The 26319-nt window shown below is 46.9% G+C and overlaps 2 protein-coding genes and 1 pseudogene across 3 annotated transcripts; 2 read left to right on the forward strand and 1 right to left on the reverse strand.

Moving 5' to 3' along the window:
* The first annotated feature begins 399 nt into the window (after positions 1–399).
* Positions 400–5583, forward strand: LOC147236968 (uncharacterized; annotated as a pseudogene).
* A 7517-nt stretch (positions 5584–13100) lies between these two features.
* Positions 13101–16652, reverse strand: LOC147236969 (ELAV-like protein 1). Its single transcript, XM_086170951.1, has 7 exons — positions 16605–16652; positions 16451–16507; positions 16104–16269; positions 14939–15042; positions 14333–14486; positions 14031–14256; positions 13101–13919 (listed from the first exon to the last, which is right to left on the reverse strand). Exons 1-7 carry the CDS (start codon positions 16638–16640, stop codon positions 13601–13603), a joined length of 1062 nt encoding a protein of 353 aa, XP_086027077.1. The 5' UTR covers positions 16641–16652; the 3' UTR covers positions 13101–13600.
* A 1097-nt stretch (positions 16653–17749) lies between these two features.
* LOC147236970 (allantoinase, mitochondrial) lies at positions 17750–26171 on the forward strand. 2 transcript variants are annotated; one of them, XM_086170743.1, is made up of 11 exons: positions 18366–18588; positions 18705–18859; positions 19680–19794; positions 19864–20010; positions 20088–20133; positions 20876–20969; positions 21089–21275; positions 21355–21493; positions 25122–25294; positions 25655–25687; positions 25772–26171. In XM_086170743.1, the coding sequence occupies exons 1-11, from the start codon at positions 18442–18444 to the stop codon at positions 25919–25921; spliced, it is 1386 nt and encodes a 461-aa protein (XP_086026869.1). In that variant the 5' UTR covers positions 18366–18441; the 3' UTR covers positions 25922–26171. The 2 variants fall into 2 exon arrangements, with proteins under 2 accessions (XP_086026949.1, XP_086026869.1); XM_086170823.1 differs by lacking the exons at positions 18366–18588; positions 18705–18859 and adding an exon at positions 17750–17877.
* The last annotated feature ends 148 nt before the right edge of the window (positions 26172–26319 follow it).

Raw genomic sequence — 26319 nt, forward strand, 5'->3', positions numbered from 1 at the left:
ACCAGGCAAGGCAGACAAACCCAACCACCTGACCAGGGCTGGTGTAGAACTGGACCATTTTGAATTGTGAGCACAAGACAGTCTCCATAAGGAGGAAACCGGCACAAGTCATGGCAACGGACACTAACATGACATGGAAACAGGAATACTGAGCACTCGTAAGTCAGGACAGAGCAATTCCAAATGACTGCACAACAGACCCCTCCTTACTCTCCCATCGATTGAAATTTGGGCATTGTAACAAATGTAAAGACACGAAATGGGTGGTCCACATTTGGAAGTCCGGGGAGGGGGCAGAACCAACCTAAGGCTCTGTCCAGTAGGGACTAATGAGTTATAGTAACTTCAAGAGTAGTTTCAGACTGCATATTGCCAACGGATCTCAGACAGCTCGGCGAGATGGCGACCGGGCCAGAGCGGGCTGGCAACCCAATCTGTATTCACCGTGAGGAGGACACCTAATCAAGCTATGACGAACTCAATGGAGGGATACCCCCAGGGGTGCCCAAGAGGGGGGGGAGGATGAGCCCCTAACCCCAATAGGACGGATTCATTGGTAACAGACCAAAGCAATGGACAAACGACTACGAGCTCACAGTGTATTTGTGCAAAGGTTTGCAAAAACATGCACGGCTTGAAAATTCACCAAGCAGAGAAGAAGTGCTTGGGGGGAGCAGGAGCAATACAAGCACAGATGTTCCACCTGGTGAGACGCAGGAGGGGCCTTGCCTGGAGTCACTCCACAGTGCTCGGAACCTCCAAGTGTTGCCCTTGCGCTCCTCGAGCATCGATTCAGAGCGGCGGATCAAGTGGCCAGCAGCTGCCATGACTTCACTGTGGAAGCAGTTCAACGATGATGTGGACCAAATCCTGGAGACTGTGTCAAAAGGAGAGGCAGAGCAGAAGCTGCAAGCAATGACGGCAATCATTGTTGGCATAGCAGTAGTACGGTTCAGCGAAGAGCAGAAGAAAGGCTCGGGAACATCCTACGCAAGGAACCACAGAGCAGAGAAGATCCACCTCATCAGAAGAGAGATGAGAGCACTGAAGAGGAGCGATCGGGCCTAACCCAATTGATGGCCATCCATCGGAAGAGGATAAGGGTCCTACGCCGAGCAGAGTGGCATCGGAGGCGGCGACGTGAGAGGGCTCGTAAACGAACGGCCTTTACCGAGAACCCCTTCAAGATCACAAAAGACCTACTAGGCCAGAAACGCAGTGGCAAACTTACCTCTTCAAGGGAAGACATCGATCAAGACCTCTCACAGATGTTCGGCGACCCCAGAAGAGAAATGGAGCTGGGAGACTGCGACATCCTCATTGATCCCGCTGAACCAGAGGTGCAGTTTGACATGTCGGAGCTGAGGCTAATTGAAAACAAGGAGGTTGTCCATAAAGACAGAGCATGCTCTACTCCAGGACCAAGCAGCACTTCGTACAAAGTATACAAAAACTGTCCCAAACTGCTTATGCATCTGTGGAAAATTCTGAGTTTCTTCTGGAGAAAGTGGAAGATACCAGAGCAATGGTGATGGGCCGAAGGAGTATGGAATCCGAAGGAAGAAGGCTCCACCCAGCTTGATCAGTTCCGCATCGTCTCCCTCCCTGCATTGAATCAAAGATCTTCTTAAGCGCTATCACCGAGAGACTGGGCTCATACCTGGCTAGAAACACCTACATTGAGACATCAGTTCAGAAAGGTGGCATGTCAGGGATGCCAGGCTGTGTGGAGCACACAGGGGTGGTGACACAGCTAATCCGGGAGGCCAGAGAGCAGAGGGGCAATTTGTCAATGTTATGGCTCGACCTGGCCAATGCATTCAGCTCCTTACCCCATAAGTTAGTCCAGCTCACTCTGGTGAAACATCATGTTCCGAGCAGATGTAGAGACCTCATCGCTGACAACTACAACAACTTCAGCATGAGGGTTTCTTCAGGATCAATTTCATCCAGCTGGCACAAGGTGGAGATTGGCATCACCACAGGGTGTACCATCTCTGTGACGCTATTCTCCCTGGCCATGAATATGCTCACCAAGTCTGCTGAGCCAGAGTGCAGAGGGCCCCTGATGAGCTCTGGACAACGACAGCCACCCATTAGGGCATTTATGGATGACCTAACAGTCACCACTGAATCAGTTCCTGGATGTCGGTGGATTCTGAAGGGGCTGGAGAAGATGATGGTGTGGGCCCGAATGAGCTTCAAACCTGCCAAATCTAGGTCAATGGAGCTAAGGAAAGGAACAGTAGAAGACAAGTTCCGCTTCAACATCGCAGGTGCAGCTATCCCTACAGTCTCAGAGAGGCCAGTCAAGAGTCTGAGATGAGCAAGATGTTTGACAGCTCTCTCAAAGATGTAGCATCCATCCAAACAGCTTGTGGTGAGTTGGATGTCTGGTTGAAGTCTGTGGACAAGTCCAGTCTACCTGGAAAATTCAAGGCTTGGGTCTGCCAGCACGACATCCTCCCCAGGATCCTGTGGCCGCTCCTCATCTATGCCGTCCCACTCTCCACAGTAGAAACCCTAGAGAGGAAAGTCAGTAGCCACCTCCACAGATGGCTGGGGTTACCAAAGAGCCTGAGCAGCATTGCTCTCTATGGGCGCAACAACAAACTGCAGCTGCCCTTCAAGTCCTTGGAGGAGGAGTTCAAGGTAACCAGAGCCCGAGAGGTGGTGCGGTGCAGGGATTCCAGCGATCCAAAAGTGGCTAATGCTGGAATCCAGGTAAGGACGGGCAAAAAGTGGAAGGCAGAAGAGGCCGTACAAACAGGAGGAATCAAGATCTTGCAAGGTGGTGGGCATGAGACAGCAGGGAGCCTGGACAAGATGGGTGAATGCTCTTGAGAGGAAAGTTACCTGGAGGGAGATCTGGAAAGCTGAGCCTCACAGCATCAAATTTCTTGTCCAGGCATACTTGGGGCTTAGCAGTCACCAGCCTGCCCATTGTGTTCCAAGAGAGGCACTTCAGAACACGTCCTAAACTGCTGCACCACGGCATTAGGAGAAGGGCGCTACCGTGGAAGCATGACCAAGTTCTGAAGACCATCGCTGAGGCACTCAGCACAGGGTTGGTTTGGGCAAAGCACTTCCGCCCTGCCAAGAACTCCATTGGCTTTGTCAGGGCTGGGGAGCAGGCGGCCAAAGCTAAAAGAACACCAGCAAGCATCCTAACATCTGCAAGAGACTGGCAGCTGCTAGTGGACCTTGAAAAACAGCTTAAGCTCCCGAGCCATATTGCAACCACCACCCTCCGTCCTGACATTGTCCTTGTATCAGAGGCCACCAAGCAAGTGATAATGCGGAAGTTGACCGTCCCGTGGGAAGACCGCCTGGAAGAGGCTTTTGAGAGGAAGCTCTCCAAGTACACGGGACTGGTCAATGAGTGCCAGCAAGCAGGATGGAGGGCAAAATGCCTTCCAGTGAAAGTGGGCTGCAGGGGCTTAGCGGCCCGGTCCTATGCCAGCACTCTGGGTTGACTGGGCATCGTCGGGCAGCATAAGAGAAGAGCCATCCGCAATACCACCGAAGCTGCAGAGAGGGCCTCAAGATGGCTGTGGCTCAAGAGAGGAGAGCCATGGTAGCTAGCATGCCAACTGGACACAAGCCAGGGTCTGATCAGCCCTGGCTGGGTCACCTGGATGAGGGTGTGTGATGTTGAAAGACCCAAAACACCCAATGATTTCAGGAACATCACTGAGGAAATGTCCATGTATGTTAGTATATGTATTTACACAGTGCAGCGCGGAAGAAGAGCAGACCCATTCTGTCTAAGGGCTTTGCATTCTCTCCGAGAGGAAAACTTAGAGAAACTTCAACAGACTTTATGGAGTACCAGGGCCTGGAAAGTCAGACGGGTACCAGGGCCATGGGGAGCTTTTATGGCCCTGGTAAACCAGATGCAGCAGAATTAGGAGCATAAAGGGAGGGGGGAAATACTCCCATTACTCACACGTATGTAGCGCTTCTCTAACCCTGTTATGAGGTCTGCGCCCTAGGTCGATAATTATTCCCCTTTTTGATGTAAAATGTATTTCCCCCGTCTTATCTCTTACTTCAAAGATCACAAAAAATACTACTTATAGAAAACAAATCACCAACACACTTGACAAAAATAAGTTGTAATTTATTAAACAGAAATAAGAATGCGTCAGAAAAATAATAATGGAATTATGAACCTTGTTCACACCGGTTTCTCAAACCCAGAATCAGCCAGGTACTAACAATAAAAAGAGACTGTCACCCTGTGACTCACTGGCTCTTAACGTGTGAAATAAAACTTATCTGGTCATTACAGGATCAGAAAATCAAATGAGAACGGTGTCACCTTTGTATAACACTTTAAATAGTGGGCCCACAACTACACACCAACTGGTGATCAGATAAAAAAATTAAAGATAAATAAACCCCCAGTTGCAGGCCTGATCGACGCTGAAGAACGTGGGAGCCAAAAGAACGTACAGGCCCTTTAATCCGGTTGGTAGGAGAAAAATAAAGAGGCGAATTCTCCCTCTTTGAGCAGAGTCAGTAAACAAAATGAAGCGGAGTACTCACTCTTTGAGAAGAATCAACGTCAGCGTTCTTTACTTCACCTCCTGACAGTGCTGACTGGAGGAGTCGGCTGAGGCGGCAGGCGGGAAGGGATGGTCGCCGTTTCCCTCGTCGCCAGAGGAGCTACCAGGCTTTTCCTGGTCGCCTGGAGCGCTATCTGGGCCGCCGTGGATTGTCGTCCGCAGTTAGCGATCCAGTTAGCTTAGCCCGTTAACTAACACGGCGGCAAAGTCCCTCTTTGGCGTCGTCAGTTTTTTTTTCTTGTCGTGCCGCAGTCCAGTCAGTGTAGCAGGTACAGTGTTTCACCGCTCGGCACTTTCCATCAAGCAAAACCTGAACCTTTTCAGTCCAGAAAGTCCTGCAGGTGCAGCTCTCCTGCTCCTTCTCGTCTCTCCCTCACACCTAAACCTGGTTACATCTAAACCTGGTTGCACCTCACCCTGCCTTCCTCCCGCCCCCCAGCCAACTGGAAACAGAACAACTGACGAGACGATTCAACGCCCAATCACAGGTTGCAAAAGAAACGCTGCTAGTCGCATACCCCACCACAAGATGCTTTGATTGGTACAAAACAACAACAAAATATAATACAAATCTCTGCAGAAAAATTACTTTCAACATGAACAAAACAGTAGAATCTAAAAATACTTAAATTCCTTGAAACCAAAACAAAATTATTTGATTAAAGAAATACCAAATTTCCCAGGGTTACATGTACAACTCTGGATCTCCAGGGGCTCCACGGCAACGTTCCGGGAATCCCCATCTAAAGTCAGTGCATTATTGCTGGCCTGGAACCCCCCCCCCCCACACACACACACACACACACACACATACACATTACCCCCTCCTTAACTCCCCCACTCATTCTCATGTGCATGCCTGAAGCTCCCGGAGCTCCACGCCGATGGTCCGGAGATCCGTGTCCGAAGAAAGTGCATCATCGCTGGGCAAGGGCTGGAATCTCCCCCCACGCGCATGCGCACACTCACGCACACAGGCGCGACGGCTCTAAACTCGTGCGATGAGCTATAATGAAGATAAGCATCTTTTAACAATACATTCATACATTTTCAAAGGGGGGAAGGACAAACCTCTTCTCTTTTTTTTCGCTGCGGTGTCCCCGTCCTCTGTCATCTTCCGGCCCCGGGAGCCATTGCTCGTGTCGTATTTGATGGTGGATACGTCGGTGCCCCTGGTATCCCCGAACCGCGGGGCTTAGTTTAGGGCGGTCTTGACGGCTCGCGTCCCCGGTACTCTCCGTCCCGCCGTTCTCGTAGCGTGCACGTTGCCCGGCGGGAGGAGGTGAGGACCTGTATGGCTCCCAGCGGCGTTAACCAACCTCTGACGGATTCCACATTGCCTGCCCAGGGCAAACCTTATCCTCATCCTCACTGTTATACTAACCCCTAACCCTCGTGACTAAATTTACCCAAATATTTACTTGAACATTTTTATAGAGTGCAGTTCAGACCTGCTCTACATGGAAAGTATCTCGAGACACTTTGACGCTCTCTAAATAAAATCTGACATGACAAAAAACACTTTCTATTTATGTAGACAGCAAGTCAAACAAGGACCAGGAGTGTGGTCGTTCCAGCGATTTGAATCTATTTCTGTACATGAATATTGTAGTATCATAGAATGTAAATCGTCCCTCCAGCCTGATATTGCCATTCAAATCTTTTTCTTGTTAATGTCGCCAAAAAGGAGCATTTGCGACAGGCTGGCTGAGCACCTGAATTTGATTCTTTCTTATGCAATATGCCCGAGAGAGGTGAACAAGATCAATGCTGTTACATAAAAAGATATGAAAGTGATTCCAGGACATTTTTGGACATCATGCTCACCATGGCAAATAATGCAGATTCTCTTTACATCTGTTACAAGCCATATTTACAATCTATGAACTTAATTTCATCTGACTGGTTGGTTGCACTGTATTCAAGTTGTTCATGGGCACCTTTGATTCGTTTCCATGTTCCGCAAGGCTTGTCATGCAAAGACAGACATGGATCTCAAATGTAATCGTTTTACGTATGTCCACTTGAGCTGTGCGACAGCTATAATTCTTCCAAACTGTGGTAAGATTATAAAATTACTTCTGTACATGCCGCTGCTCCCTCATCTAGAAATCATTACTTGCGTATTGGAACGCATGGACATGGCCACTGATTTTATCAAGTTTTTTTCTTCAATAGAGATTAAGAAGTCCATGTTTCAAAAGTGTGTCTTGACCTCCAAACTTTGATCTATTGTGCAGCATTATCTTTCATTTTGACCCTCTTCCAAAAAAATTACCCAAATTGTAAAGCATTATGGAGAGGCAGAAACGGGATACTAAAACAGCCAAACAAACAATAATATATATGATCAACTGCCTTTTTTGTGCATTAAAACAGGAAGCAAAGGAGCCCCCCCTTCTGTCTATGGGCATCAAAATAACATTTATGTTTGGCTGTGTGTATGCATAGCTTTAAGCCTATCTTTCTTTTCTAGACCAAAGCTCTGCAGAGATAATCCATGAGAGACCTCATCCCTGATTTCTGGCCCACACGGATCACAACTGATCACACTTTAGACTCACAAACACGCACACCGGGGGGAAAAAAAAGCAAACACACAAGCAGGAACAAATGCGATAGCAACACACGAGAGGGAAATTAGGCTTTATATTTTTACTTTAATAAGAAATTTATCAAAACACTTCTCCACGGATTTGAAGCGGTGCCACCATTATGAGTCTGAAGCAAGCCTGTATTTTTCTCAGAAGAGGGTCTCAGAGACAATCAAGTCTGCATAGTTTGACTTCTTTCACATCATTTTACGCATTTTGCCTGAAGACATGTGGAAAGCAAATGACTGAAATCTATTTTCACTCGCCTCCTCTTGATCATACATGAAACTAGGTCTTGTCAGACTGACGTTTACATGTTTTTATTAGTGCCATTTTAGAGATGGCTTTGGCATAGTGTCTGATCTTTTTCCTAATTTCCCTTTTTTTTTCAAAACACAAAAACACAAACACACTCAAATATACGCACTTATCAAAAACTATTCATTAAGACAAGCTGCAGTCAACCTTGATAATATATGATTCAAGCCACGTAGACCTTAAGGATATGAATATATGGCAATAAATCTGTTTTTGCTCTTTTGCATTGTTTGTCGTTTTTAACAAGACAACTGTTGATTTATTTCTTTTTTTAACAATTTACCTGACTTAAATTGAACAGTTTTTCATTGTTTAAAACAATGAAAAAAAATTAAAGTAAAAAAAAATATCCTTTATAAAATATGTGTGTTGCTTTCACACTTCAGATGCCAAAGTTTGATATTGGAGATTTTAATTTAAGTTTATCAACAGAGTGTTTGTGGTATCATAAATACCAAAATACTATATGATTATGAAATTAGATGCAAGAAAAGTAAACCCATTCTCATATTCAGAAGAGTTGTTTAATTGTTCATACTGATCATCAGAATAATCACAATATTGCTTTACTCTTTATGCTCGGCTTGATTTAGTTTTTTCAATTGAGATATATGATACAAAATACATGGGAGATGGAGAGTTTTATTCAACCATTATCTTCAATGTCAGCATAATGACGTATTAATTGATGTCAGTTATTCATCAACTTGAGTGTTAATCTAAAACAAAAAAGTTAGATTTTCTTCCTTTCTTTTTTTTTTGTATTTTGTTTTCAAACAAATCCTGTTTTTTAAACCCTAAGGGACCCTAAAGTTGTAGCATTTCCAAGCAATTACTGAAAGAATCCAATTTCATTCGATCCAGAGGCCCGGCTGTCCGTGATCTCAGAATTTTGACAACCCTAACCTCAAAAGATCCAGTTTCGACATTCATGAATATCCCCTTTTAGGTTGCCTTTGTTGTCCGTCAGGAGTCCCCGTACGTGGACATCATTCCCCTGAAAATCTGAACCATGTCAAAAGATGCTGCTCACACCGCAATAGGAGATATATTTAAAATTCAAAACCAAACAAGAGCTTGGGTCTTACTCAGTTAAAAAATCATATCAAACATCACTTCTGTAAAAGAATGATAAACCACAATCACTACTACAGCCAGACAGTCAATCAACATTTAAACTACACAAAGGTCTTTCAAGCACCAGTGAGTGCAATGTTTTTAGTGCCAGAATTTGAAATGTTTGTTCTATCAGGAGACAAATGGATGAATAATCCTCCTGGGCCTGGAGGCAGCTACTTTTCTTAAAACACCCCTTACTATTCAACAAGGTGTGCACTAAACAAACCCTTAATCTGCTAACATTCCCTTTCATTTGGAGCAGGAGCTTGTCCCTTCTAAGACACTAAGAATCTCTCATTCCCAAACTGATGTATGGTGAGTTTTGGTACTTTTTGTAACTGATGAAATTATAATCCCTTCAATCCTAAATTACCAGAATGGAAATAAGACGAGATCAAGACTTGTGGAATTGGGACAACAGGTGTGACCGTGACCCTTGTATTTATCAGCTGACCCAAACTTGCATCCGAAAAAAAACAACTTGCAAAATAAACTGAAGTCTCACAAACAAACAAGGCCTCAATCAGGAAAGAAATTAACTCACTTGTGAAATTTAACAATGGTGTGGTCACACCAGAAAGTTCATTGGATACATTATAAGCTGTTACGATGGGGAAGAAGGTGTCAGACTTTGCACCAAGAGGGCAACTAGGCAAGACAGACCAACTCTTACACACAGTAGGAAAATGGTTTGGAACTGGACTGGTTTTAATTGCGAACACAGGGCAGTCTCTACAAGGAGGCAACCGGCAGAGTAGGCAAACACTAGAAACATGGGCTCAGGAATACAGACTAGACATGGCATTGGGGACAGCCACGAAAAACCCAGCACAACATGAATTTATACCCAATTGGAAAACATAATCAAGGGGCTGATAGGGAAACCAGTGCTGGCAATCAGCAGAATCAACATCATGATAGTACCCTTCCCTCAGGGGGAGACTCAAGACCGCCCCAGACCAAATAAACAAAGCTGGATCTTGCCCATCCCCTGTCAATGTCTGGTGCAGACGATTCCCCCGACAGGGACACCTGGTGGGAAATGAGGCCCTGTGCAGGGAACCACTGGGGTTCGGTACCAGCACTTAGGGGCATTGACTGATGACATGGCAGGAAATGACTGCTGCCCCCGGAATTCGATGCATGGTCTCAGGGACATGGTGGAGCACATCTGGTGTCTCGGAAGCACTGAGACGTACTGCCAGGCTCTGAGTCCAGACCACCAGCGAGTCTACGTCAGCTAGGTTCTCATATGGCCACTTCATTCTGTCAAGACTTTTCCCAATGGGGGCAACCAGGCAAGATGGATGAACTCAACCACCTGACAGGGGGCTGGTGAAGAACTGGACAGGTTTTAATTGCGAACGAAGGATAGTCTCCACAAGGAGGAAATGGTCACAAGTGATGGCAATGAGCACTAGGAACATGACATGTCATGGAGAATAAAGACCAGAGATGGAGGCAGAGGCAGCACAATTCCAAGTGGCAGCCACATATAGAATAGCAAATACACACACCGCCGACTGGGAAATTGGTGAACTTAATGGAGAGGCTAAGATGGAGAACATGCCTTCCCTGGAAATTAAGAAAATCTGGAAGTTCTCCAAACAAAAGTATGTTGGAGGCTCCAACCCTGAGAGGACACTGGTGTGGAAATTAAAAAAAGAGGGCAATGATTCAAATTAGATGCCCTAAAATAAAACAAATAAAATAGTCAAATTAATAATAATTTATCCTTTATTAATCCCCTTGGGGAAATTCATTCTCTGCAATGAGCCCATCATGGATGAACCATGAGCAGTAGGCTGCCTGCGGATCAGTTAGGGGTTCTGTGTCTTGCTCAGCAACACTTCGACGAGCCGGGAATCGAACAAGGTTCCAAAGACAATTGTTCTACCTCCTGCGCCAGCGGGGACACCTTTGTAGTAACAACCATTAGCACAATCAGTGAAATTGAAATACAATCCAGCTTGTTCTTGCAGACGGTGTTTGCATTCATGCAGAGCGTCTGGAGCTCTTCAGACCTCATATGATGGAGTATTTGAACGATAAGACGTCTATCAGGTACAACAGCAATACGACCCACCAGGAAACATCAACCAATGATCTGGAGCGTCAAAGAAGTGAAACATTTAGGACCATAGGAGCTGAGGATGATCGAAAATGAAGTGCTTTAAAACGTTATCCCAGAGCAGCGCTGGACACTGGGCTGAGGCACGTCAAAGCTGGTCATTGGAAATCCACTCTACCGGACGGACCGTGGCGTTCTGTCCTATTTCCTCCCTCTTCTGCAGATTCCAATAAGTCCTTCACTCCGTGGAAAACTTCTCCAGCCCATAAGCATCTCTCCGTTCCTTCTCCTGGCTCACCTGAGTTCCACTCATTGGCCCCTGGGTCAGACCAGAGGCCCCATCTGGAGGCTCCGACCCTGCGCCTTCTGATTTGCTGACATCTTGACAAGCATTGAGACCTCGTGACAGGCAACCATGCACCCTTTTGTCCATATGCGTGGACAGCTCAGTCTTCAGTGAACCTCCTGACTGTTCTTGGACTGTGGGGGGAAGACCTGAAGAACCCAGGCAGGATAACATGGACAGAACCCTCTTAGAGAAACCAGACATGTAGAATCCCACCTGTGTTGTTTTTTATTCTTACATTCCCCTGCATGAAATGTGAATGCATCTAGAGAAAACAACGTTGACAGAAATGGTAATAAAATGATAACAGGGAGGATCGAGTATGTTAAATAGAAAGAAGTTGAAAAAACACATTTTGGAACTTATAATAAGAAGTCACTAAACTTCAAATTAATGGAAAAAAAACAACTACTTAAATTGAATGATCAAATAGTGCTCAGGAAACACCTTGTCATCACAGGCGGTCTTTGCCTCATCTCAATGACAGGCACAGAACTCAGACCTGGTTCTGACAACTCCTGATATATACAGAAATGTATCCCTTCATGAAGAACATTCCGGTTTTCTTGACACACACAGTACGAGCTTACGGACTTCAAGGTCTGACAGCCCGATGAAGGAGTGACCGAGGCTTCGTTCGGGGTTTGAAGAACTCAGCTGCACGCATTTGCAGTGATAAACAACGGTTCATCCTGTTATTAATCATTTGTTACACGTTCAGTGCCACCCATACCTGGATGTTCTTTGCCCTCATGAACCTCTCCTGCAGTGTCCTTAGAAGGACACCAGGCGGTGCACAAGATGGCGAGGGTTGCTTTGTTAACAGGGACGGCTCTCTTCCGGCTGCTGGAAAGCTTAAGAGCCCTGAGCTGAGGGAGAATCTGCGTCCGGAGCAGATTGGGTCTGGTTATAATTTAGAAGTGAATCAAATGAAAAGTGTTTTATTAGACTTATCTTTATATTTACATCTCATTAGTGAGCAAAGGCTGACCAGGGAGGGCGGGATCTAGTTGGGCGGTGCAAGGAGCTCTGGTTGGGTACTTTTGTTCTTGACAGCACGGGAATGCCATCGCTTTGCTTAATTCATGCTTGATTACATTTCAGAGCTGCTGAGCTTTCACGACACTGAGGAGCTAATGCAAAACTACTGTATATCATTTTACATAATCTCGCGCAACTCCATCTTCCCTCTCCCACCTGGAAGACATGTCAAGATCATGCAGACGGGGTTCTCCTCAGGGATGCGTCTTCAGCCCCGTCCTGTTCAAAGCTCACGGACTGCAGCGCGGCGATGGGACGCAACACTGGCGGGGTCGAAACAGACGGCAGGACAGAGGTGACCGGTCTGCCGCCACCGTGTGAGGACAACAACCTCACCCTCGATACAAACAACGCAAAGGAGATGATTGTGGAGACATACGGAACGTACGGAAAGAAACCTTCTCAGCCACTGGTCATCCCAGAGGTGAAGTAGAGGGTTAGCGCTTTTAAGTAGCGGCGTGTCCACATCAGCAAATACGCGACCTGGTCTCAACAACAGAGCTTGTTAAGCTGTACTTTCTGAGGAAGTTTGACATGTTGTTTAAGATTCGCAGCAATTTCCACGGCTGCGACTGGTCAAGCATCTTGACCGGCTCATCAACAGCACCATCACTCTGGAAGCTGAGACGCCCGCAGCAGGTGGGAAAGCCTGCAGAGAAGCTACACCCGCTGCCTATTCTTAACGGTCACCCTGTTCAAGTCGCACCTTTCGATTAGCCTATGTGTATTTGCTCGCCCGTTGTTGACGACGGCAGCGCGGCGGACGAACCGGTTTGCAGCCCAAGCTACATCCTTACGATTGTGCTGTCGCTCCTGTTGCTTTCACACACTGCCATTCGCTAGTTTTCATTTTCTGATATGAGGTATCTATTTTATAGCCGTGTTATACAATCTGGCCTTCAGTTTGGACAGTCTGGGGAAACGCATGTCCGCACTGTGCATGTGACAATACAGAGGTGGCAGAGGGAAGGCTCACTGACATGGCAGCGTCTGAGGTGCCCTGATGGGCCGACAGAGTAAAAGCACCATATAAAAGCAGCTTTTACACCAGCGTGGAATCACCTTTATGTTTCTGACTGTGCTCACAGGGAGTATCAGAATGCATGACATCACACATCACACCAACAGTGTGGGCGCTAGAGGAAAATACCGGCATGACTCTTTTTTTTGTTCTTAGGGAAATTTCGAGTAAATTCACTACTTCATTTTAGCCACGATGGCAACCCGAGCTTTCTTGTGTTGACAAAAGTTACCTCAGCAGATGGTCCCCATCCACAGACCCACCCGGACCCCCCACCAAGGCAGGTGACTGTGATTGGCCAGGTATCTGCAGAACCCCTGGAGAATGAAAATGTTCCTTGGGCTAAACTGAACAGGATGCAACCTTTTGATGATGACATGTAATGAATACAGTTTGTCGCGTTTTTTTTCTGGACCAGATTTTATGGTGTTAAAATGAGCGTCTCAGTTCAGACCAGAGTCCTGAAGACGATGACCTGGAGCTCTGAGCTGGATCATTGCCCCGCCCTCCAGCCCAGGTCTACTTGTGTCCTTTGCTGGTCTTGAAAGACACCTGCAGGACTTTGTCCCCCAGCCGGTACCCGTTGAGACTGTTGATCGCCATCGCAGCCTCCTCGTAGTTTGTCATGGTGACAAAGCCGAAGCCTTTACATTTGTTGGTGTTGAAATCTCGGATGACCTTCACGCTAACCACTGCGCCAAACAGCCCGAACATCTGCCAGAGGACGGCTTCGTCAGCATCCTGCCCCAGGTTGTAGATAAAGATGCACCAACCGGACGACGAGCTCCCCGAGACTCCGCCTCCTCCGCCCATGTGGTCGACGCTCATCGGAGAGAATCTGAGCAGGCAAACGCAACGTACAAAATGTCAATATCTGAGGCATCTGACTCCCCCGCACCATGTAATCAGATTACACCAGGGGTTTGCAGTGGACCGCAGGGTGCAATACCTGAACCTCTGTGCTTGGTGATGGAGGGGCCCTCCATAGCGCCGTGATTGGCCCTGGTACATCTGTGACAACACCTGGGAGTTTCTGTTCTGATTGGGATTGGCGGCAAATTTGACTGTGATTGGCTCAGAGCTGCCGGGGGGGGTGTGCCCATTCAGGTGTCTGATGGCGTCTTCAGCCTCGGCCCTCTTGTCGAATCGGATGAAAGCCACTCCCCTGGACAGACCTACACAGCCGGATACATGATGTTAGCGGTCCTAGTGGTGGGGGGTAGACTACTGAGCGGACCTGTATGATCTCACCAGACGCCTGGTCCACCAGCACCCTGGAGTTGATGATGTTTCCGTAGCGTGAAAACATGTTCTCCAGGTCCTGCTGACCCAGCGTCCGCGGCAGCCCACTGATGTACAGGTTAGCGTCCTTGATGGAGTCGGAACTCGGACGGGCAAAGGACACCTGTGACGAAGAGGGCTGCCTCTCAGTGTGTTGTCATCGACAACCATCTCAAGATAGTAACAAATAACCGGCAGTCGGTCTCAAGAAAGACATACAGGTACTTGACAGATATTCTTCATATTTTCTACAAAGTGTGGCGAAAATAGGGCAGTTTTCAAAGATAAAAGCATATTAAAAAAAAAAAACAAGGCATCACGTTAGAGAAATAAATACTAAAAGCATCCGTGGTCAAAACTAGAGCATCAATTTTTCAAAATGAAAGCATTTGATATCCAAAAATAAGTACGTCATTGCGTCTAAATATAATACGGACAGGGGCACACCGGCGGGGGAGAACTCAGACTCAAGACACACAAACTCAGAGATTCAAGTACCTTGATGAGCTAGATCGGGAGAGAGCGCCCCCTATCGCTCAGGTGAGACAGAGTCTCAGAGCACCCGAGGTACCTTACCTTGATGGTTTTAGACTGCAGCCTCAGGCCATTGAGGGTGCTGATCGCCCTCTCGGCATCACCGGGGTTCACAAAGTTGACAAAGCCGTAACCCAAACTGTGGCCTGGAGAAACAAAAGGACAACAGCGGGTTACAGTTAGACACACGTGCGCACAATCAAAGGTCTCGATGGAGTCGTGTGAGACGATCAGCTGATGACTCCTCAGTAAGACGGGTCAAATCACAGGACAGCCAACCCTCGCCCTGGTGACAAGGTGGCCGCTTGTGACCCCACGCGTCCTGTCCTGCGCCCCGAGAAGCGGCGGTCACCAGCCCCGATTCAGTCGGGATTACTTTGTCTATCCCTCATTAAATCCTGCTGCAATGAGTCACATCTCCTCCACCCTGATAAATGTGTCCTTGAGTTCGATCCTGTTGCTCCACCGCGTTTCTCGACTTCTGCTGTTGAACCACATTCAAGACCTGCAGTTTCTCTGATCCTATTATTTACTTTGGTGCGTTTCTATCGGAACCACAGACGACTCGACAACATGCGCTCATGTAATATTTGATAAATGAGGCGTGGGACAACCATGCTGAGGCTCCAAGCAGAGCTCCTGGACGTCTGCCCGCAGTGGCCCGGCTGTGACAGGACCACTTGGAGGAAGGAAACATTTAGTATCTGACATTTAGCAAACGTCACTTTTTTTTTTTCAAAGTTAAACATTTCAAAGGCTGAAATAAAAACAGAAAACGGACAACAAAATAGGATCAGAAGGTTCCTATCCTGCAACCAGAGGACCTGGACGGGTTCAGGTCTGCTGCCCGGAGCTCTACTTTTGTCACCACTTTGGTATGAGAACATCCGAATCAGGAGGAGAACCGGTGCTCCGGACGGACTGTTAATACACAGAGGAAAATACACAGTGGAAGAAAAATAAAGAAAATTCGCAATCATCATTTCTCCTCTGCTTGAAATCCAGAGTCCTTACGTTTGAATGAGAATCCAGGAAAAGAAGTGAGCAAGAAATAGACAACTGCAATCCAGAGAACGGCTCGTCATCCTGAAGGTCCTTCTCAAAGCACGAACAAGTACCAGTACTAGTTGACCTCGTACTAGTTTTCCTCGAATTGGGGGGTACTGCCTAAATGGGACCGTCCCCATCGCTGAACCGGACCGCTTACCTGCCACTTTGTCCCGGATCAGTTTGGCTGACTCCACGTCCCCAACGCTGCTGAAGAGGCTGCGCAGCTCGTCCTGGCTCATGCTCTGCGGCAGGTAGTTGACGATAAGGTTGGTACGGTTGTCCTCGTCTTCCATCATCTGCTTGAAGCCGTTGTCGTACAGCTCCTTCAAACAAATGCACGTGCGCGCACACACACACACACACACACACACACACACACACACACACACACACACACACACACACACACACACACACACACACACACACACACATTCAATCATGCCCATGTCGGAAGAACGTTTAACCATCTCGAGTCCTGACCAGTCAAACAGCAGGAGTCACCTGTCCAAGACCTCCCTTGGAAACATCATCGCTGTGAGATGACTGCCCCTCACACACCTGAAACAAACACACACACGCACACAGACACACACACACACATTCCTGTTTATCCTCTGCTGATGGCAGTATCTCCAAAGGTCTCCGACAAACTTACCTTCAGGTAGCGGATGTGTCCCTGTCGTAACGCCATGGAGACGATTTCCTGCGTCCGAGGGAAAGAAGCAGCGCACGTTACTGGTGCATCGCAACCGGCTGATCAATGATTGGGTCAGTGATCGGGCAGGGGCTCCGAGGTCCAAAACATGTTGCCACGCACTGATCACAACTGATCCAATATGGGTCAATGCAGAGGGTAATTTAAGGAACAACTCAAATCTCCGAGAGACACTGTTCTCAGAGGGCTAGAGCTCCGTGGGTCACGTTATGGGGTCTTGATGCAAACTACGGAGGACGGATGAATTAATTCGCTCATGCAGTTAAGATGTGAGGTGTACCATTAATTAAAAACTGTATTTAGCATCTCCTCTCTCAGCTTAGTGAATGTGTTTTTTCAATTTCAAACATCTGTGGAAATACTTAGAAACCGTAGCCATAAATATGTTTTAATCTGATCTTAAAATACAACCGTAAACATTCAACATTACTTCCAATAAAACCGGTAATCGGTCATTTGAATATTGTCAGATCTGAATCCATGTATGGAGGTTCTCAGTCATCACGGCCAACGTTGTCAAAATCTTTTTGTGGCAACTTGACTTGAAAATTTAAGCTTTAACCCACATGTAACGCCATCCAACTGGAGACAGACCGACTCACGCACAACGGGTCATTCTGCGGCCTCAGAACCACCCGGTGAAACCGTATGAGGCCCAGCCAGAGTGATCTCACGGGTTCCTTTCCTTTGTGTCACACAGTCTGAAACTTAGCTGTACCCCTTAACTCGGGTAGGTTTCCAGAAGTCTCACTTCTCCCCCACCTAACGACACCCCGATTACCACAACAAACCCACTGGAATGAGGTTCGGCAAAACAACTCTTCCATAACCATATCAAGCCATCGCAACTTAGACCGGCCCTCAACCCTAGTAGTTCCATACCCACACCCGCCCACGGTCCATTTGAACTGAGGAAGCCTTCTGGACGAGAGGTGAAACGCCGTCCAGGAAAGAGGCTGAAGTCCAGTTGCCACAAAAAGATTTTGACAAAGATCTTCTTTGAATGATTCGTCAATGACCCAGAACGGTGGAACACAGCGCGGACCATCGAGCCAGACCCGGAGGACTTGGAGGATCAGGTGGACCAGTCGGACCTGGAGGAGACCGTCGATATCCATTAACCTGCTGGAGTGATTGCCCGTGAACGCATGGTGGAGTCCAGCCCCAGAAGTTCAACCTGGAAGCAGCTGAGCTCTCCAAGACCAAAGCAATTGTGAGGATCGTCAATTTCACGAAGTCCTTACTCTTACACTTAACCCAACCCCCAGCCACACAGTTAAAGAGGCACATTTGTCTACGGTTATATCTCACTGAGCATTTTTGCCATTACAAACCTCAGTTGTAAGACAAAAATCCAACAAATTCCATGTTTTGATAGAAAACTGATACTTTTACTTGAGGTCTTCTACCATCGTAGTTGCATCCTTTTTGATCAGGCAAAAACGAAATGTAAGGTACTTAACGATCGGATTTATATTTTTCAGCAAAAAATATAATCAAACATTAAAGCGTAAAAACCTCATTCCTCATTAGAAGTTTCTTGACAAACGGTGAGCTGTTTATTTGCCGACGTCCATCAACTGACAGGTCCTTTTTATTGAGAGTTAAAAGTCTACTTTGGTGTCCAGATTGGAGTTGTAGAAGCAAGTCAAACAGCAACACGAGTCAGCACAGTTTATCTTTGAACTGTTTGTTCAGAGGAGGAGGCTCGGGGTGCCCGTCACGAAAACACGCTCGGCGGCGAGGACCCAGTGTCACTTTGCTGAGACAGGCACACATGAAGCTGGGTTCCACAGTTAGTGCTGTCAGGAGCACCAGGGTCCTTTTGGGTAATGAAGCCCGCCCTGCTGTCATTCTCATAAAGAAAGGAAAAATACACCAGATTCTCACAGACATGAACTTTGCGGTGGACGTTCCCTGCGAGGTAAGACGACTCACGCGTTCTCCTGTAAGTCTCCCTCTCGCTGATTTTGAGAGCCCTCAAAACTAGTAAAACCTAACAGAACAGAATCTCCGCCTTTGTCGTTGTTACTCTGACAGCAAGTGTTGGATGTGGGAGACAGACTGGTGATGCCCGGAATAGTTGATTGTCACGTTCATGTCAATGAACCGGGACGTACCTCCTGGGAGGGTTTCTGGACGGCGACCAGGGCTGCAGCCGCGGGAGGTGTGACCACCATTGTGGACATGCCGCTGTAAGGTCCCAATCTGGTATTTATCCATCTGGGGTATCGAGGGATAAAATTAAGAACACAGGATAGTGTTTGGAGGGCTTCCTCTGTCCAAGATCACACAGGTTCAGAGGATTTCTGATTGATACTGAAACACGCTTGCACTAAAACAGGACTACAAGGAAATTTAGACTTTAGGCTATGAAGTCTTGTCGGACAAGTTTGCACACTGAACTTGTTGAATGTGTGACTTTTTCATTCTTAAGTCACATATTTAAATAACAAGCTAAGAAACCCAATTTCCGACCCTAACTCGTTACTTGTTTGACTCACATCTCTGAATTCCACATAGTCCAACATCAGTCGGATTTTCATGTCGAAAAAATGTCAAAGGAAATAAAAGGGTCGCTGCCAGTCGATGTTGGGTTATCAGATGAAGGCCAAAATGCAAGAAAAAGGTTTTTCTGTCTTCATCTCTCTCTCTGAGCAACAGTGTTGAGGAGTTTGTGCAACGCTGCTCTTTTCCAGAAAGATAAAAACATAGCGCAAAGTAACCGGATGGGTCATAATCATCGTCCGTGACCTCCACTCCGTAACTCACAAACATTTCATTGGTTAACGTCCACCTCAAGTTTTTCATGAGTTGGCGTATTATCTTTTCATTGCGTCGGTGTACAAACAAGGTCAACAAATCATTTGCAAGCATTTAGTTCAATTGTAAAGGGGCTCATGGTTTCAGTAGCACCCTAACGCTGATGTTGGTGCTGCAGGCCGGTCATTGTTGTGATGGCCCGCTGCTTTGTGGTGTTCACTTATTCTCCAATTTTTTATCAAAATCCTGCAGGAACAGCATGCCTCCAACCACTACTCTGGATCATTTTCATGAAAAGCTGCGGGAGGCAACAGGGAAGTGTTTTGTGGACACGGCCTTCTGGGGGGGAGTGATTCCTGGAAATCAGGTACCTGCTACAAGTTGTACCGGCACACTCTGCAGAACCAGATGAACACCAATAAATGCCTCCTTGCAGCTGGAGATTCGGCCCATGCTCCGGGCCGGAGTGGCAGGTTTCAAGTGTTTCCTGATCCACAGTGGGGTGAACGAATTCCCACACGTGACAGACAATGATCTGCATTTGACCATGAAGCAGCTACAAGGAACCGGAAGTGTCCTTCTGGTAAGGATCATCTTGGGTATCCACCAGAAAATGGGTCCACTTGTGAAACTGAAACACACCCCACTTTGTCCATTCAGTTTCATGCCGAGATGGAGGTGCCACAGACGGCAGATGGAGAAGGCGGTAACAATTTTAATGAAAGATCCTTTACAGTGGAATCTCCGAGGGGTTGAATGCACAAAATGAATTGTTCGAGCTCACAAACGTGATACACAATTTCCTTTTTCTCCATCATGTCTCAAGAGAAGAGGAATAGGCTCAGTTTCCTCTCATGCGTTAAAGTGTGAGTTTAAGAAAAATCAAATGAATAAAAGGCTTATGATTTAAAGACCTTCAAGAGATTGAAGAATTCCTCAAAAGCAAGTGCTTTTTTTCTTTGAAGTTCTTTACAAAGCAGTTTGCAGCAAGAAGGCAGTCGTCTGCATGACTGCAACATCAGTTTATTTAAAGAATCTGTAGGTAAGAAAATGCGAGGTAAGAGAGGGAGAAGAGATAAAGGCAATGATGGTCAGTGAGTCATAAGTGCCAACAAATGTACCATCTCACACTAAGTAAACTGGCGCGAGAGAAAACCAATCATATTGTTGCTGATCCTCTTTAGATTTGATCAAAAAGCAAGAACAAAATCTGTCCCGGTATGGACTGAGCGTCACCTGAACAGCCGTGAAATTGGCAATCGAGAATACTTTTATCCAAAGGGAAAAAAAAGTATCGGACCGGGCAAAAATGAAGTATTTCTCAGCAGAAAACTGTTCCATGGGCCAGAGGGCACAACTTCATCATTTTCACGCACAAACAATTGATTTGTTATCCTGTCTCACAAAGATACAAATAATTTGAACCTCTGTCCCGCCTGTCCACCTAGACCCCTCCCTGTACTCCACCTTCCTGGATTCCAGGCCAGATATCATGGAGACAGAGGCTATCCGCATCGTCATAGAGCTCTGCGTGCAGTATCAGTGAGAATCACAGCCCCTTGACAACTAGCATCACCTTTGAAAAACCTCCCTGCAAAGAAATGCCTGGAGGTGTTTGTGGCTCCAGTAACCCTCCCGGAAGTAACTTCTCTCTGTTCTAGGGTGCGCTGCCATGTCGTTCACTTATCTTCGGCCGAGCCACTCAAACTGATCCAGGAGGCTCGGCAGGCCGGAGCCCCGCTGACAGTGGAAACAACCCATCATTACCTCAGCCTGTGTGCAGAAGACATACCTGCAAGGGCGACGCAATTTAAATGCTGCCCCCCCATCAGAACAGCAAATAACCAAGTAGAAACTCAGTCTTAATCAAATGAGAGTCTCTTTTTGCCGCTTCCTTATCACAAGTTGACTTTTCCTCATCCATCAGGAGCGACTATGGTCGGCACTGAAATCTGGACATATCGACATGGTGGTGTCCGATCACTCCCCCTGCACGCCTGACCTCAAGAAACTGGACTGTGGCGATTTCATTCAGGCCTGGGGAGGCATTTCTTCTCTACAATTTGGTAACAAACATTCATGCATACTGATTACTGCATCAAAAACAGAGTCAAGGAAACGTCGAGCAAACCCCCAAAATGAAGTTAGAACCAGACCTGGGCATTTATGGGCCGGTGGCCACATGTGGCCATTCGGGCGACTCTGTCCAGCTCGCGTGAGGTCAATCAGAACATGAATGGAAAAAAACATTTATGCTGTTCATGTTATTCAAGTATGTTGTTCTCGTTATCCCTGGTTCAGCCCTCTGTGTTTCTCATGTGGGCCCCTCGTAATTGCCCATCTCTGAGTTAGACCATAGTCAAATCATTTGGTTGATTATACATTGCATTTCAAAAGCATTTAAAGAAAGCTACACAGTCCAATTTTCAATCACTGGCACCGTGTGGGTGTCTTCCGGTTCAAAAAAGGATTTGTGCACCTGAAATTTGGGATTAGGCTTGGACTTCAATGTGTGCTGCATGTTGTACCGGATATATTTGCCAAAAAGCCTATCAGCCGTTTAAAAACACCGGGGAAAACAATTTAAACACAAACAAGCGGAAAATTCGTCACAGCCGGCAGAGTCTGCTCATTGAAGGCAGCATGAATGAAGCCGCAGAGATGCTACCAGCCCATTGGTATCGTAGCTCATGATAGCAGCCCATTGGTAGGAAGTGGCGCCTGTCTGTGCTGTCGACGGTCACTTGGACAAGAAGACGAAGAGCAAAAACAATAGCTCTTCTCAACCTATCCCTGCTATTGTGTATTCTGTGCGGTGTGTGACCCTGTACGAAGTGTCAGAAAACAGGTGTATGTGGCATCGGGGTCGTTAAAGACGCCCGAGTAGTTGGGATAAAGTTACGGGCTAATTCCTGTGAACCTTCTTCACGTTGACCTCACAATGACAGTGACACTCGTGAAGCTGAAAGAGCACAGAAAACGTCCTCAACGTACGAACTTATCAAGCTCTGATAAGTGCAACGATCGCTGGAATCCACTCGATACATCTATCGATGGCATTTCGTTTGACCAACAGCGCTCTTAGCATTAGCCCAGAAATAGTGCCGAATTCGAAGCCAGCTACCACAATATTTCAATCGTTCCGGGCGGTGTAAATGTAAACTCACAAACAACGCGTCTCCAAGGATCAACGTCAGCGGATGCAAAGGATTAGAAAAAGCACGGCCTGGCGCACACTGCCATACCAAAACAACAATCCAAGATGGCCGCGGGCACTTTGACCTCGGTCACGTGATCTGTCCTGGCCAATGGGAAACGGGGACCTTCAGAATAAGAGCGTCCTCCAAAGCCGCTTGGAAGTCGGGACGGTTACCGTCGCCGAGGAGCAGCGACTCTTCCAGTCACAGAAGGAGTCACTGAGGCGCTCACCCATCGTGCCAATCAAAAGCTCCGACCCTTCACAAGCAAATGGAAAGGATCGGAGCTTTTCCATTTGAAACAGAGAAATACACCATTTCATTGTGAAACATAAGTGAGAGGACCATCAGTCTTGGAGAAAATGTAGTTTTCTCTCCTAGAGCAACATAAATATAAAAGCCACCGTGTAAAAATACAATAAACTAAGAAGTGAATACACAGCATTTGAGTACATAACCATGTACATATCCATCCATCGTCTGCCGCTCATCCTGCAGTCAGGGTCGCGGGGATGCTGGAGCCTATCCCAGCACTTATTGGGGCGAGAGGCGGGGTTCACCTTGGACTGGTCTCCAGTCAATGGCAGGGACAACATTCACTCACAATTTTTCCAATTTTTTTTCAATTAACCTGCTGCATGGTTTTGGACTGTGGGAGGAAACCCACAAAGACAAGGGGAGAACATGCAAACTCCACTCAAAAAGGTCCCCCGTGTCGGTGTCGAATCAAGGTCTTTCAAGCTGTGAGGCCAAAGCTCTCGCCACTGGTCCTCCGCGCTGCCCACCACGTACATAATGTAGTGCAAATTTACCTCAGTAATGATGCAAAGTTACAATGACAGGAATGGCTGGACTCTCCCAGCGCTGACAGTGACAGCCTGCTGCAGGGCTGGAGGCCAGTCATTTCGTGAGTGATTTGTTCTTTCCGGGTAGAGAACGAGCCGCACTCTCTCATTTATTACGAGTCGGGGAGGGCTACCCTGGAGCTGGTGAATGTAGACTAATGGACCAACCGGCGTGGAGCGATACTCCACCCTTGTGTCGTGGTAACAGAGGCGCATTAATATGTTGTATGTTCTTCAGTAAACCGACGTTCAGTCCTCCGTCTACCCGTCTCTCACTTCTCAAATGTTTGTCCAAGTGCAACACTGACCGAGCAATAGATACGAGGAATTGTGACTCGCAAGTCATTCAAATGACTCGTGAGTTTTGAATGATTTGTTCGGGACTCGCACATCACTAGTGGGGAGGCCTGCAATGTAAGGTCACACTTTCACTATGTCCTGGTGGCCAGCTGGGAGCTGAGGGTCCAAACAGACGCATCCTAGGGGGCCGGTTTTTACACTTAGAGATTCAGAAACACCTTATTTGGCCCCAAGGAGCAATTAAAGGGCACAGGGGTGGCATAAACATACAGGTTTTTTTTGTTTTTTTTTTGGCTAACACTGCGTGCACTAAATCTGTGCCGTCATCTATGTTGCAACTTTTGTTTGCGCTGCTGTTATTGCACCTAACATCCATTGCATTCGTGAAGTTACTGAGCTTTCGCTGGTAACGCACACCAAGTTAAACATGTGAAAGGTCACAGGCTGCTTGGCATGACCACATTCCATGTAAATCCAATATTTGCTGGTGCAGAGTGGGCAAAACATGAAAGAGTAGGTCTCTGCGGGAGCAGATGGCGGAGCCGAATTTTGACTCAGCCTAAATCAAAGACTGTTTGCTGTTATTTTGAAAAGCTCCGTGTGCAAAAATAGCACATATTTGAGCTTTTTAATGCTAAGTGGAGTGCCCCTGCCCATTGTTTTATTCTTTTGACTTGACAAATCCAACATTGTTGCTGGCTTTTTCCCAAACTGTCTTGTGTCTGAAGCGCCATGGCAGCCGTCTTGACATCCACACAGCAGTTTCCAACCCAATCCAATGGATTCCAGGAAGCAGGCTGTCTTAGTAGGAACGATTTCGATGTTATGACTGACACCGGTGTTCATCCCACACAAATGAAGGCCTTCAAAATAACTCGGGGCTTTGCTCAGTTCAGCAAGAGCTTGACTTTGAGATTGTGAAAGGGTGACGTTGTGACACTTTCAGTCAATGGAAATGTGATGAGTCATCCAGTTTTAGTTTTTGTGTTAGTAAAGCAATTCTACAAGGATGAATCATGCACGTTTCACCGCAGTCTGGATTTGCCTCCATCATCAGTGGATGAAGTTCACTCTGAAGTAAACAGGACCAAGAGCCAGTTTAGAGGGCATTTTAATCATTTACCATGCAGACAAAGTGAGAGTACAGTCAATGTCAGATGCTGAAAACAGGTATTACACCCCCCCACCCCCCACCCCAGCTTTATTGGCCCTTTCAGATGAAATAAAAACAGCTGATGAAACCACAAACAGACAAATATGAAGCACAGTCAGTCCAAAATCCCTCATGTGTCTGGGGAGGCAGAAATCCCATCAGCCTTAGTAACAACCCAGTGCTGTTTGATGTTTTCCAGGTCTGCCTCTGTTCTGGACTTCAGCTAGTAAGAGAGGCTTTCAGCTTTCAGATGTGGTGAAGTTCCTCTGCAGAGGAACAGCGCAGCTTTGTGGTCTGGACACCCAGAAGGGAAGCCTCCAGCCGGGCTACGATGCAGACCTGGTCATATGGGACCCAGAGAGAGAATTCCAGGTGAATGGATTGTTAGCTTCCATTAGAAGAAGCACCAAGCGCTCTCTCCTTCAAACTGCCCTTTTCTGACAGTACTCCGCACTTGTAGCCTCCTCTGTTTACACTGTTGCAGAAAAGTAATTTTGAAAGAGGCTTTAATTTTATTAGATTTTGCACTCAAAGGTGGCAGCAACTTTTCAGAAAATAGCGTGGATCTCCAAGCCCACAGTGGGTACTGGACGGTCAGGAGTCCTGAAAGCTCTGTGGTTCCTGTCAGAGCACACACTGAGACCCCGCAGAATAACAAGCTGCAGGACCTGTGTTGCAAATCAAAAGCCCCGACTTAGCATTCAAAAGCAATGTCTCTTCCACGTTTCACAGATTGCAGAACCGAGCATCCGCCATAAAAACAAGGTCAGAGGAACCCTCCGATCACATTGAATGCAGAGTGTGCTATGGAAGGAGCACAGGTTTCAAGGGTGTCGTGTTTGTGTCCAGCTGACTCCTTACCTGGGCGTCACTCTGCAAGGCATGGTCCACGCTACCGTCCTTAGGGGTCAGCTGGTGTTCGCAGAAGGATCACTCTGCCCGGAGCCTTTGGGGAAACACCTCTTCATTCCCCCAGGGAGGGATCAAACCCAGCTGTGAAGAATGCAGAGCGGAGAAGCGCCTCCTCAAATGTAACTGCCCCGTGTTGTCTGCAGTAAACACAAACTACTGGATCCTTTCATGGCTATTTGTCTGCAGCATCTCTACCTGCGATGAGCTGCGGCGCATCTGATAGTGTCCATTGGCTCTGTGCCGTTTCTTGTTAGGGTCTATTCCCAGCTGAAACATTGAAATGAAAAACTAAACGTGACTGAAAATAATGATAAAAATAAAAATATGAATGAATAAATGGTGCCTCGTCTCTTTCTCGCTAAGCCTTTACAGGTCAAACCTTTTTTCTTTTTACTGTTATTGTTTTATTTTAAAACATATTGTTTTGAATGCCAACAATGCGCAAACATTGTTAAGGCATGAGGAGAGCATTGAACCTGTAGCAT

Source organism: Fistularia commersonii, chromosome 1 (genome assembly GCF_037954325.1).
Source record: "Fistularia commersonii isolate RoL2024-O1a breed Wild chromosome 1, RoL_Fcom_v1.0, whole genome shotgun sequence".
Classification (NCBI taxonomy): Eukaryota; Metazoa; Chordata; class Actinopteri; order Syngnathiformes; family Fistulariidae; genus Fistularia; species Fistularia commersonii.

Coding starts and splice junctions, on each gene's coding strand:
- LOC147236970 (XM_086170743.1), top strand. CDS start 18,442: ATGAAGCTGGGTTCCACAGTTAGTGCTGTCAGGAGCACCAGGGTCCTT. Junction 20,011..20,087: donor GAACCGGAAGTGTCCTTCTG/GTAAGGATCATC, acceptor TTGTCCATTCAG/TTTCATGCCGAGATGGAGGT. Junction 20,134..20,875: donor GACGGCAGATGGAGAAGGCG/GTAACAATTTTA, acceptor CTGTCCACCTAG/ACCCCTCCCTGTACTCCACC.
- LOC147236969 (XM_086170951.1), bottom strand. CDS start 16,640: ATGGCGTTACGACAGGGACACATCCGCTACCTGAAG. Junction 16,508..16,604: donor GACACATCCGCTACCTGAAG/GTAAGTTTGTCG, acceptor TGTTTGTTTCAG/GTGTGTGAGGGGCAGTCATC. Junction 15,043..16,103: donor GATCCGGGACAAAGTGGCAG/GTAAGCGGTCCG, acceptor TTGTTTCTCCAG/GCCACAGTTTGGGTTACGGC.